This window comes from Hibiscus syriacus, unplaced genomic scaffold (genome assembly GCF_006381635.1).
Source record: "Hibiscus syriacus cultivar Baekdansim isolate YM2019G1 unplaced genomic scaffold, ASM638163v2 tig00110160_pilon, whole genome shotgun sequence".
NCBI classification, from domain to species: Eukaryota; Viridiplantae; Streptophyta; class Magnoliopsida; order Malvales; family Malvaceae; genus Hibiscus; species Hibiscus syriacus.
The window spans coordinates 412,200-425,670 of NW_024062608.1; the positions used below are offsets into that span (position 1 = coordinate 412,200).

General features: G+C 35.9%; 1 protein-coding gene, 1 long non-coding RNA gene and 2 pseudogenes across 2 annotated transcripts; 1 reads left to right on the forward strand and 3 right to left on the reverse strand.

The window, feature by feature from the left end:
• Positions 1–458: 458 nt before the first annotated feature.
• LOC120216481 lies at positions 459–2,473 on the reverse strand (annotated as a pseudogene).
• Positions 2,474–5,006: 2,533 nt separating this feature from the next.
• On the forward strand, positions 5,007–9,299 carry LOC120216364 (annotated as a pseudogene).
• A 226-nt stretch (positions 9,300–9,525) lies between these two features.
• On the reverse strand, positions 9,526–10,961 carry LOC120216482 (replication factor C subunit 3-like). The gene is made up of 6 exons (XM_039213894.1): positions 10,880–10,961; positions 10,591–10,772; positions 10,332–10,467; positions 9,956–10,068; positions 9,660–9,859; positions 9,526–9,556 (listed from the first exon to the last, which is right to left on the reverse strand). The coding sequence occupies exons 1-6, from the start codon at positions 10,959–10,961 to the stop codon at positions 9,526–9,528; spliced, it is 744 nt and encodes a 247-aa protein (XP_039069825.1).
• A 5-nt stretch (positions 10,962–10,966) lies between these two features.
• Positions 10,967–11,399, reverse strand: LOC120216343. Its single transcript, XR_005525043.1, has 3 exons — positions 11,303–11,399; positions 11,172–11,204; positions 10,967–11,057 (listed from the first exon to the last, which is right to left on the reverse strand). It is a non-coding gene; the product is annotated as an uncharacterized LOC120216343 (long non-coding RNA).
• Positions 11,400–13,471: the final 2,072 nt, after the last annotated feature.

Genomic DNA, 13,471 nt, shown 5'->3' on the forward strand with positions numbered 1-13,471 from the left:
CAAACCAAACACAATAATATAACATTCCCAATAATATGTTAGGTAATATTACATTCCAGTAATCTTATTCCCAAAAGTAATGTTACATTCCATGAACCAACCAAACACTCCCTCATGAACCAACCAAACACCCCCTCAAGTACATCCTATATTTTAACTTAATAGTTTTATTTCCTTTTTCTTTAACACTTGTTTAAATATATCAGGAATGTATACATTTTATAACATTTTGAATATGTATTCGTACAAATCTTTACAAATGTAGAAAATAACTTGTAACAAATGTGACACGTATGTTACGATTTACATTATATTGATATTTACATGATGACACAGAGAATATGGCACTCATTCATCATAACCATAGGACTGACAAATTCTTAACAACTGATGTGTTCGATTACAATTAACTGTTCATCACATTTGAAAATTCATGTCCTCCCAGATTGTCAGGGAAGGATACTACTTAAGTATTATATTGATTGCACTATACATCCTCAGATCGGATATCTCATTGCCACTCAACTAAAGAAAGCAGGAGGGACTGCTATAATTAGTATTCACAAGGAAGAAGTAATGTATTTGGGTCTTATTCTATTGTTATGATGACCATACGGACAGACGGGCTATCAAAAGCTGTAGTACTGAGTGATTAATAATTATTACTCAGCTGTTGGATTGTCACCTGGACCCTTGGGGATACTAGCAGAAGATGAGTCTTTCCCTGTTGAGATGTAAGACCAAGACAAGGCCGCTGTACCAAGGGTGATTGTGGAGGCAACCGAACCCCAGACCCATTGCTGCCTTATTTTCTTCCTTTTGTCTCTAGCGTCGTGCCAGCTCTGTATGAAATGATGATAAATTTTGAATCTTGTAAATATAATGCATCATAGAAAAACTACTTATTCTTCTGATGGGGTACAAAGCCTCATGGTTCCTCTGAGACATTTCCTGATTCACGGCCTCATAGTAGTGCAGGTGTTCCAATAGTCGAGCTATTTCAAAGTTCTTCGATTCGATTTGTGCTTCCATCTTCATTTCAATCTCTGCCCTTGTGATGCCTCTTCCCACAGATAATGATACAAATCGTGCAGTGCCTACTTGCTGCCTTAATTCTTCATCTTGATTCACCAGTTCATCCTCTGTCACATTAAGAAGATCCACAGGCAGTACCAATCCCACATCACCAAACTCTTGGACGATTCTTTGCCACTTAGATTGAATCTTATTTAGGGCCTCTTCTGCCTGCTTACTTTTTTCTATCTCCGTGAGTAAACTCAATCTTATTTCCCGCAGTTCAGCTTCAACGTTGTGAGGAATAGTCTGTGGTGCACTCCCAGAGGATACTTCTGGAAGAAACAAGAAATCTAAGTAAGCTAGCCAAAACAACCACAAAGCCATTATATAGACACTGTGGGGGGAATTTTCATGCCTCTATAACTCAACAACAATTTCACCTATTCCATACCTATAAATATTCATGCATGAACATAGACACATCTAAATGAAAAGTATGTGTACCATCAACACAATTAAATAAAGAAGAAAGCTAGCACAAAAATATTTGTATCATGCTCCAAGTAAATACCTATCAGGTTTTAAAAACAAAAGACAGTCATGCAAGAAAAAGATAATATATGCACGTGTGCATCAACATATGAATGTCACATACGGGTGAAAATAACATACCATCCCATGCATCAAAAAACCCTACCCCTGGTGTAGCAAACCTTGCAGAACTTCAGCCTCAGTATCATCTCCTCCCTCGGTATTACTTGTGACACTCATTGATTCAATCGGATCAAAGAAATCTTCACTGTCACAGCTCCAAGTTAAATGGTCCAATCTTCAGCATAGAAACATCCATAGGTAAACCATTATTTATTTGGCTGCTTTCAGCTTCAGCATTATAGCTCCCAAATTCACCATCATGGAAATCATACATGTGCTCCTCCTGAATGGAACCGCCATGGACACTGTTTTCCAGCTCTATGACGATAGGACAATTATGGGTGGCACCGTTCTCATGTTCATCTTCATTAGGTTCAGGAATGATATAGGTAACAAAACCATCCTTCAGTTGATCAACAAATTTGCAATCTGCCAATTTCCTTTTTTCATTAATATCAACTTCTTCAAGGATTTTTTCCTGAGATGATACATTGTCCGCAGAAAAGCTCTTCGAAAGGCAAGACCCGCAACGCTTGTGATTGATAATGTAAGGAGAAGGAGAAAAAGAAGTAGGTGAATTGGGTACTGCGGTTGCCTCAGGAGTAGCATAAAGGGAAGGTGATATTTGGGGGCGATTAACCTTCCTTGTTGCTGATGTATTGCTGCTCCTCTCCATCTTAGAGTTAGTAATAGGCTTTGGCTTGGGGATAGGTGGTTTTAAATTAGGACCGGAGTCCTCGACAGACCTTGAGGGTCCAGGTTCTAACAAACTATCCAAAGCTATAGCAGTAAATGTCGCCATGACTCTGCATGATCAAACAACTAAGCTAAAGTCACTAAACTACACAAATGATTTTCTTACGAGAAGAACCTCAAGGAAATGCAACAAAGAGAATCCAATTGTTGCTACATTTGAGAACATTATACTTTACATTAATTTGAGAAAATTCAAGCAATTATGCTTAAAGTTGTTAACTTTTAGTTGTAACAACTAATTAGCCACAACTTTTCAATGATAACAAAGAATATTATCTGCAGTTCTGCACATTAAGGTCTGTATATACTTGCAAAGGCAAGGAAGCAAATCCCGTTTTTGTGACATCTGAAAACATTTTACTTTCATAAATTTGAGAAAATTCAATCAGTTAAGCATAAAGTTGTTATCTTTTAGCTGTAACAACTAAGCCACCGGTTTTGTATGATAACAAGGAAAATAATAGAAAATCTAAAATTAAAACAGAGAACAAAGTCCCATCATTGCTACATTGAGAATGTTTTACTTTAAAGAACTTGAGAAAATTCAATCAATTAAGCTTAAAGTAACAGAAACTTTTAGTCGTAACAACTAAGCCACAAATTTTGTATGATAATAAGGAAAACAAAGGATACTCTAAAATTCAAACATCGGTACTGGTAAATAGTTCTGCTCATTCTGAATCAGAAATTATATAGCTAAATAAATCCTATGTACAAATATAGACATTGAAAAAGTGAACCCAAAAATAATGATGTTATAGGGCTAAACTGAAACTCGTGAGAATTCATCTTGATTTTAACATGCAATCTACTTTCTATGTTAAACAGTTCATAATTAAGTGAAAAACTTTAAAAAAAAATTACAAACCTAGACATAACACGGGCTCCAATATGAAACTAAAGAGGGGGGAAATTCATTTAATTTCCTATCCTACTTAACAACGAATTTTTGCAATAAATAAAAGCCTTGAATCATAACAACCTATCTCTTTTCAAAACTTCCTTTAAAGATGATAAAACCAACGTGTCGATAACAATACAGAGCTATTAAGAGCAGCTAATTCAAAAACTTGAGAAAACATTTCAAATTACGAAAAATCTAACATAAATAAAAATGGCTTCCGAACATACCAAAAAAGAGAAAAAGAGAAGGGTGGGGGGAAAGGAAATTCATTACCTTAAATGCTAATAAAGAGACAATCTTTCTGGAAGTAATGCCCAGGTGTGAGCGGCGATGATAGCGGTCGAGAAGGTGTCGGCGGCGGCGCACCGAGAGAGAATCCGAATAGGAAAATGAAGAGTAAAGATCACCTCCCCTTCCGTAAATATCAGATACGTATTCCATGTCTGTGCTCTAGCTGCGAATTAATATAGTGTCGAATTTAACCTTTGACTGGAGGCGAAATAGAGGATCAATGGGAAGGGATATTTTCGGGATTTGGTTTATATGTCTGTACGAATTCTTACCACTCCAAACGGTTCGGAAGATAGAGAAATGCCGACTTGCCGTTTTGTGAAGTAATATGATGTCGTTTAGGAGCTAGCCGTAAAATTAAGCAAAAGTTAAGCAAATTTCTTGTATAATTAGTATTGGGTTTCCAATTAAATTAGGTACCTTGTGTGAGTATAAATGTGTTATTAATAACTATTTTATATATAAGTTATATAAAATTTATTTATTTTATGTTTATTTTAAATTTAGATATTAATATTTAGAATTATAATTTTAAATTTTAAATTTTAAATTATAAATTATAAAATTTTAAATTTATATAATAAATATTTATCATATATATTTAAACTTTAAATCATAAATCTTAAATAAGACATGTGTCACTAAAATATATATTTTTTATAAAGTTTGTGTATTAAATATTTTTCTTAACTATTAATACCATACACACATTTTTATAATGCAACTGTTTGAATTCAAAATCTTTAAAAAAAACAATATTACTTTTAAGCATTACGATCCTATGGAGTTTATAATAATACTTTTATTTTAAATATGATTATTAATATAAAATAAACTTTAAATATTTTTAAATAAGAAAATGAGATTATTAGGCAAGACAAATTGGTAGGATTAGGGATAGGTATAAATCAGGTTGGATTTGATTTTCGATCAACATGATTTGACTAAAAAAATATACATCATTCACCTAAAACTCGACTCGATTCTGGTTTAGAATGATTTTACTCGACTTGAACTTGATCCATTTTTTAGATAAAACTCAAATCGTATATGATCTGATCAAAACAAATATATTTATAAAAATATTAATTTTATTTGACAAAATAAGAATCTAATTGAAAAATAATATAAAGAGAGAAATTATTATAATTGTCTTTAAATATGTAAGATAAACTTACATTATTTTTTTAAGATTAAATATTTCTCATCTTAAACATAAATTTTATCCGCCAAATATATTTTCTAAAAACCGTTATAAAATAAACTTAAATTAAAAATCAAACTCAATAAAATTAAATCGAAACAGTTCCGTACTTATATCTCAGTAGAACGTTGGGCAAAAGAGTTTTGATCTACAAACTTTGCACGCCCCCAAAGAAGGCCACAAGCCCCAAAACCACACAGTTTTGTTCTCTCTTTGACTGTCACGTAGCTCATAACTTTATCCATACAGAAATCTTAAAACCCCTTTCCACAGTTATTTGAAAAATGATGGGAAAACCAGAGAATCCAGAAAAGTCTTGCTGAAATCCCTTGCCCGATTTCAACTCGAAACCATAACAACCATAACTCTCAAAGACTCAAACTTACCTTCAGATTACTAACTTTTTGTGTCTTTTGTTATGGAGGGTTCGGAAAGTGACGGCGGTGTTACGCCGATTGCGAAATGTAAGAGCGATTTCTCTAGGACATTCCAGTATTACCTCGATAGGTCAACGCCGCATACGATAGAAAGGTGGCTTGGGACGTTGGCGGTGGCGATGATCTACGTTTTACGGATTTATTACGTTCAAGGGTTTATGTAATTTCCTACGGTTTAGGGATTTACGTATTGAACCTCCTGATTGGATTTTTATCTCCAAAAGTTGATCCCGAGCTTGAAGCTTTGGATGGTGCTTCGTTGCCAACCAAAGGTTCTGATGAATTCAAGCCCTTTATTCGTCGCTTACCTGAGTTCAAGTTCTGGTAATTCCTTGCTTTGCCGTTTTCTTACCCAATTAAGGTTATATTAGAAAATTTCCATTTTTATATGATAAATAAGTATTATGTTTAGAAACTTGGACGCTGCTAATTGGAAACCTTACTATATCAGTTAGAGGTGAAATTAGCTGTTTTGTGTGTAGACTTGAACAAATTCTAGAATGCTTAAGGTGAGTGTTTTCGTACTATTCGACTTGGGGTTGTAAACGATCTGAGTCAATTCGAGTACGTTGAGCTTGACTTCACTCGACAAGTTCAAAGCTGGACTCTACGAAAGCTTCTGAGCTTAAAATTGTTAAGCTCGATTCGAACTCGAAATCAAAAATTGAAGTTAGATTGAGTTCGAAGAAAACTTGAACTAGAAACATTCTCACAATTGGCTCGATTGAAGCTCGAACTTGAATCTTAAGTACATGCAAACCTTATATTGTATTTTTTATAAAACAACATATACATGTTAATATTGTTAATAATTTAATTTGAAAACTTAATATATTATTTTTTTTCAAGTTGTTTGGGAGTTTTTGAGTTGGGTATGTGATGTGGATGCCTTTATTGGAAAGCAATATCAGAGAATGAAGCAATAAATATTAAGGGTAGCAAATTAGAGTTTTATTTGTTTCCTCTATTAATTATATTCTTATTTCCTTTATAACTTTACTTTTGCTATTTTCATTAGGATTATTTCCTTTGTCACTAAAGTCCTTTTAAAGGCTGCTATTATTGAATAAAGAAGACAAACAATTATTATATTAAAAAAAGTTATTCGTAGAGGGGGTTTAGTCAAGGACGAATCTGCCTCTCTAATTAACCATAGGCCGGAGTTGAAAATCTTCGATGTTTAGACCTGTGACTAGATCCTACACTAAGGCTCATGACAACATGGTATTAGAGTTAGTTGTCATGGGTGATGCAGAGGATTTGACAAAGAAGTTGAGTGATTTCATGGAACAAATGACTACAAGGCAGCAGGCGTTAGAAGAGTAGATGGCTGGATTATCTCATTCTATCAAAAAGATTGCCAAAGAGTATCTAGAGAGAAATACTGAAGGAGACAGCAGCAGAGTCAAAAAGGGACTCCAGACTTAAAACGAGGTGGGTATATGGTGCACGATACTCTAAGATGGAATTTCCCACCTATAATGGTGTTGGAGATCCTTTAGGATGGTTGAAACGGTGCAAGAAATTCTTTGGAAATCAGCGGACTAATGAAGATGACAAGGTAGGCTTAGTGGCATTTAATCTCTTAGGAGAGGCGCAAATATGGTTTGATCAAATGGAAGAAGAGGAGGCAAACCTTGATTGGGGGTGTTTCAAAGAGTATTGTCATATGAGGTTTGGGCCACCTATGAGTAATAATCCCTTGGGCGAACTTTCCAACCTAGAACAGACCGGGTCAATAGAAGAATATCAAAGCCAATTTCAATCACTATTGGCTAGGACTTCCGATCTTAAACCGAGACAAGAAGTAGATTTCTTTACTGCTGGTCTGGTAGAGGAACTTAGAATCGATATTGAGATGCAACAACCAAGAAACCTAGGAGTTGCAATGAATATGGCTCGAGCATTGGAACGCAAACAAAAGGTCTCTTCTAAAATTTCATCTTGAACCAACTTGAATTTGCCAACTCCCCAAACACTAACAGCAATTTGATCATTCCAACGACTAAAAGATTTAGTTCAAATGGAGGGGGAAAACCAACGAAACCAGTGGGGAACATCAACAAAGTAAGTTCTTCTGCACCCTTTATCAAGTGATTGACACAAACAAAAAATGGCGGAAAGAAGGGTTAAGGGGGCTATGTTATAATTGTGATGAGTCTTATTCCTTAAGACATAAATATAAAAGGTTATTTTGGATTGATAGCAGAGCTGTCGGGAGTGACAATGTTAGTACTTGTCGATTCAGGCAGTACACACAACTTGTGTGAAGGTTTGATGCCAAGGTTGGGATTGAAAGTATGGGAAATACCTGGACTACAAGTTTGTTTGGCTAATGGAGAGCGGGTGCCTAGCATAGGTATTTGTAAATCAGTACAGTTCATGGTTGCAAATGACAACTTTCAAGTTGATTTTTATACCGTACCATTAGAGGGGTTTGATGTGATTTTGGAGGTAAAATGGTTGTGTACTCTTGGTCCAATTTTATGGGACTTCAACTCTGACGATGAAATTTGTTGTAGACGGAAAGGAGACTATGGAGGGCAGTTATCAGAGGTAGTTCCACGAATTAGTCTAATGCAAGGACAATGGTGGTAAATCTATAGTTTTAGACACAGGACAGGTTGTTCTCAAGAAGACACAACTGGAGAATCATTTGAACTTCTACAGAAAAGCTTATCCTGAATTTGACCTTGAGGACTAGCTCAACTCCGAGAAGGGGAGTATTGATGTGGATGCTTTTATTAAGAAGCATATCAGGGAATGAAGCAATAAATATCGAGGCAGCAAATTAGAGTTTTATTTGTTTCTTCTATTATATTATATTCTTATTTCCTTTATAACCTTACTCTTGCTAGTTAAGATCCTATATGTTAGGGATCTTTATTTCCATTAGGATTATTTCCTTTGTCACTGAAGACCTATTAAAGGCTGCTAATATTGAATAAAGAAGACAGTCAATTATTCTATAAAATAAAAGTTATTCGTAGAGACGAATCTGCCTCTCTGATTAACCATAGGTCGGAGCAGAAAATCTTCGATGTCTAGACCCGTGACTAGATCCTACACTAAGGCTCATAACAGTATGAAATAGCTCGTTTCAGCTCGTTAAGAATTAGAGACGAGTTTGAGCTCGAGTCAAGTTCATTCGATTCATTCGAGAGTTGACTGAATCGAACTCAAATAGGTTGCGATATGTTTCGTCTCATTTACAGCCCTAGGTCGAGCTAATTTGCAGAATATGGTCTTGCTGTTGTTTTGCTTGTGTATTGTGATGTGTGTTCCTTAAGAAATTTTAGCTTTAATTTGATTTATTCCATTTACGTAAGTTTTCCGACTTGTGTTCTTCTTGCTTGTACACTGCTTGAAATATATTTACACTATTTTTTCATTTTTGGTCTCAGGTATGCCATCACAAAGGCTTTTGTAGTTGCATTTGTATCGACTTTCTTCTCCATGTTGGATGTACCTGTTTTCTGGCCAATATTGCTATGCTACTGGATTTTTCTCTTTTCCTCACAATGAAACGCCAAATTCTGCACATGATCAAATACAAATATGTGCCCTTTGATATCGGAAAACAGGTATTAGCCGACTAACTTCAATAAGTTGCCTTACGTTTGGTTTTTTGGTTTCTTCCATTCTTCTTGGAACTTATAGTATAACATCTGTCCGTATTGGCAGAGATATACAAATAAGAAGTCTGCAGGTTAGTACACCAAGAAACTGAAGGGTGATCACAGAAGTGAAAGCTTTGGATAGCTATCTTGTTTTTGTTGCTTTTAGTTATTCCAAAAGCAAAAATAGAACGTGTTGGAGTTTCAAAACTCTCTGGATAGATTGTTAAGGTTTTAGTTTGGGGTTCTCATGTATGTAGTTGACCGGTTGTACCTATACTTACTGCTGTGTGGTGAAAATAGGCAAAACATATATAGCCAACACGAAGGTTTTAGTTAACCACTTGTACCTGTACTTTTCCCTCCTATATGCACAAAGTTTGGGTTTGGGTGAAATCTAAATGAGACTTGATTGCCAACGATCATTTACTATGTTATTTGCATGTTTAATTACATTCGTGTTGGACGTACACTTGAGTTTGTAACATAGGTAACATATTTGAGCTCGACCGTTCTTATCTTATCCGAGTGATAAACATATTTCTACAAGAACAGAATTCTCAGTATTTACTAATTGCAACAAAATTATTTGAACAAAGGCATAGTTAGCTCAATGCTACACACTGACCTTTGGAAGAACTCTTCCTATGTATACCTATAAACTTGGCTGCGAACTCTGCAAGGGAAAAAGAAAAGGGAGCATAAACAGAGGATTCTTCTAAAAAATTAAGACGATTGAAAAAGAAGAAGAAAGCATCATAAGAAATGACAAAGTTCACCTTCTAATTTCAACAAAGCACTTGTTCCTGCTGGGAGTCTCTTTTCCTGGAACAAATAAACTATAAGTAACTTTTGCTTGTCTGCAAAACAAAGCGACGATTTCAGGAGCTAAACTCACGTAGTAAGCATGCCAGTAGTAAAGTTCCCTTTTTAAACCGGCTTCAACTTTCTTTAGAAACTCTTCTACCAGCTTCTGCAGCTTGGAAGAAAACAATTATATCAGAGCAAAAAAAAAAAAAGAAGAAAAAGAATCTTAGCAACTTCTTTCCCCATTTAGTGGGTTTGAATTCATCACCTGGAGGATCAGTTTAGGATGAACAAAATCTCCAACAAGTTTTTGAAGCTTTGTCCTTACAGAAGGTAATCTGACAATGATATGAAGCGTCACTGCTGTTTTTTCATTAAAAGCTAAGATAATATTCCAAATATAAAAGCTAAAAAGACTCGCCATTTATGCGATGGATCGGCCAGGATTTCAGTTGTGAGTTCCGTCACGACCTCCTCCAATCCAAGTGGAATAGGCTGATCATCGACGAAAGGATATCTGCAACGGCAGAATATACCATTCACACATAAGGGGGGAAAATTGGAGCCTTATATGGGGTAAAATGGTTTACTTGTATCAATTTATTGGAAATCTAGCATCTACTCGGTATTTGCTAAGTTATTACTTGTGTCTTTGCATGCTTCAAGAGCCATGATTGCTTTCCTCAAGTTTTGCTTTGATTTGGCAGCAATCTTAGCAGCAAAGTTCGAAGATAGCTCAAAGTCTTCTTTCCTTGCAATCTGAATTAATACCTCCATGATCTGCGAAATCCAAGTTGTAACGATCACTCGATTAGATTTAAAGCACGTAGTAAGGCATGTTCTTATCTGATCAACCCTATACACAACATTCTTATGCCTGAACTAAGCTAAAAGAATACTTACCTCATGAGTTACCGGGGCATCGACTTTTATGACTCTGCAGCGACTTGTTACCGATTCTACGATATTCACGTCATCTTCACAGCAAAGAATGAATTTACATGAATCCGAATGACAGTCCAAGATCCATTTGATCAAGTGACGAATATTATCTGGTCCCTTGTCAACATCATAAAGAACTAAAACTGAAATAAACATCAAACCTTATTAGCTTTAAGTTGATTACTTTAAACTGTCAAAGAGAGGTTTGATTACACATATGTAAGAAAACTACCCAAAAAAAACACTAAACCTTTGTAGTTTGTCTTGAAATTATCATTGCTGACTTCTGGGATAGTTGTATAATTGGTGCTTATTTCCTTAACTAATCCCATTAATGCATATTTAGCATTTGTTTCCTTGGTCACATTAAGCTCAACATGATGAGCACTTGAAGCAATTGGAACAATAACTTGCATTGCCCTTTTTTCCTATCCACATATTCAAATCACCAGATGTCAAATTCTGAAACCAATGGTGATAGAATCATCTTTAGGCTTTCCTTAGTATTCATTAACTTTGATGCTTTATTTAGTATTTTCTACCTGAACCTGGAATTGTCTTAATTCATGAGATACCTGTAATGAGAAAAAAGAAGCTAGAGTTAGCTTTGGCGTCTAACAAACTTTAGAATCTGTGAAAGAATCCGATATCGTTTTGTGTCCGAAAAACGTACATTCCAGCTAGGGTCGCCGTATATTTCACGCAGAAAAGCCATTGTTAGTGCTCTTTTCCCAGAACCAGATGGTCATTTGAACAATATATGAGGACACCTATGAAGAGATACCTAAAAGTTTACAGTAGAAAATAATTTTGTGCCATATTCCGAATCACTTGCATCGCGAACTAAACATATTGGATGAAAAATTAAGGAACAAAAATAACTTTTAAGTGGACTTACAAGTTGCTTCAGGATCTGAGCTTCTTGTTTGTGACAGGTGAATCCATTCAAAGAAGTTGGCTGGTATTGATCAGCCCAAAATGGCCTTAGTTTTTTGACAACGAATGCCTTCCCGATGAACGAGGCCTCATCAAAGGCTTTCTCTCTTTCGGGTGATTTCTTTGAGGTTCTGCAGGACCCTCTCCTCATTACACATGCAAACCAGGTTTCTCTTTGGCTCTTTCGCATTTTGGATGCGAACTTCACTGAGTTTAAACTACTCCCACTACTATCACTTATCTTGCTATTTTCAACACTGAGCTTACCACCAGGGTTTTAAAAAACGGTCCGCGACCGCGATTTCGGCCGCGATATAGCGGTTTCGCTGTTGTCCGAGTTATCCGCGACAACCGCAATAGCGCCCGCGCCGGCCGCAATCACGGTAAATCCGAAATAACCGAAACCGCGACCGTGATTTGAAACCCTGCTTACCACTACTCAGTCTGCTAGTAGCTGAACTTGGAGTTATAGTCGTTCTTGATAAATCAGTGTTGGATGACGAGCCTCGAGCTTTTGGATTGGCATTTCGGTTAGCTATCGGTCGTTGATGGGGAGGGTTATCTTTCTTCTGCTTTGCCAAGGCCGCAGCGTAACGAGAAAAGAAGATATCTGTTGAAAATCAAAGTACATGGGGTCGGCTGGAAAAATGGTTTTGGGCGGCTAATATAGTCAAATTTAGACAATCAAATTGTTGAAAAAATAAAGAGATAATTACTAAATTTAATATCTAAAATTTAGGGTATTTACAAATTAGTCCTTAAAGTTTCAACTATAAATACCCTAGCTCATTTAGCTTCAAAATCATCCCAAAGCATTCTAGCTTTCTTCCAATACTATAGAGAATTTAGAGAGTTTCTTGAGAGTTGTTTTCTCCTTTTTATCAAGAGAGAATTATCATTGTTTTCTCCTTGGTAGATCGAGAGAAGTTGTAATTCCTATTTTCTCATAGAGAAATTCTTCTACCGTTGTCCGTGGTTTTTACCCTATATTATTTAGGGGTTTTCCACGTAAATTTTGTGTCTCTTTTATCTTCATTTTTATTTTCTCAAATTATCAGTTGCGATTTTACTCTATCCGATAGCCGTCTTCCGCAACAATTGGTATCCGAGCCAGATTAGAGTGTGTAATATCTACTTATTGTCTTTGTGGTTGCCACCAAAAAGGTGGATCCTCCAACATAAGAAAGTAAGAAGTTATTACTCATTCTTTGAAGGTTCCAGAGAACTATTCACGATAGTGAAATAGTGGGAGCTATCTAGAAGCTATGGCAACGAAATTTGATAATGAAAAATTCAATGGGAGAAATTTCTCATTGTGGAAATTGAAGATGAATGTCATCCTGAGGAAAGACGGTTGTCTAGCAGCTATCAGTGAAAGGCCGGTGGATTTCACAGATAAAAACAAATGGATCGAAATGGACGGGAATGCTATGGCAAACTTTCATCTAGTAATAGCATATGAAGTATTGTCAAGCATCGAGGAGAAGAAGACAGCTAAGGAGATATGGGATCATCTCACCAAATTGTATGAGGCCACATCGCTGCACAATAAAATTTTCCTTAAGAGAAAATTGTACACTCTCCGTATGTCAGAATCTACTTCAGTGACGGAGCACTTAAACACACTGAACACGTTATTTTCTCAGCTTATATCCTTAAGATGTACAATAGGAGAACAAGAACGTGCCGAACTTCTACTTCAAAGTCTACCTTATTCGTATGATCAACTCATCATAAACTTGACAAACAGTAATGTTACCAGTCTAGTCTTCGATGACGTTGCAGCTGTTGTTCTCCAAGAAGAAAATCAGCGTAAGAACAAGGAAGACAGACAAGTAAATCTGCAACAAGCAGAAGCGTTGACAACGATGAGAGGGAGATCAACAGAACGTGGCCAAAGCAGCAG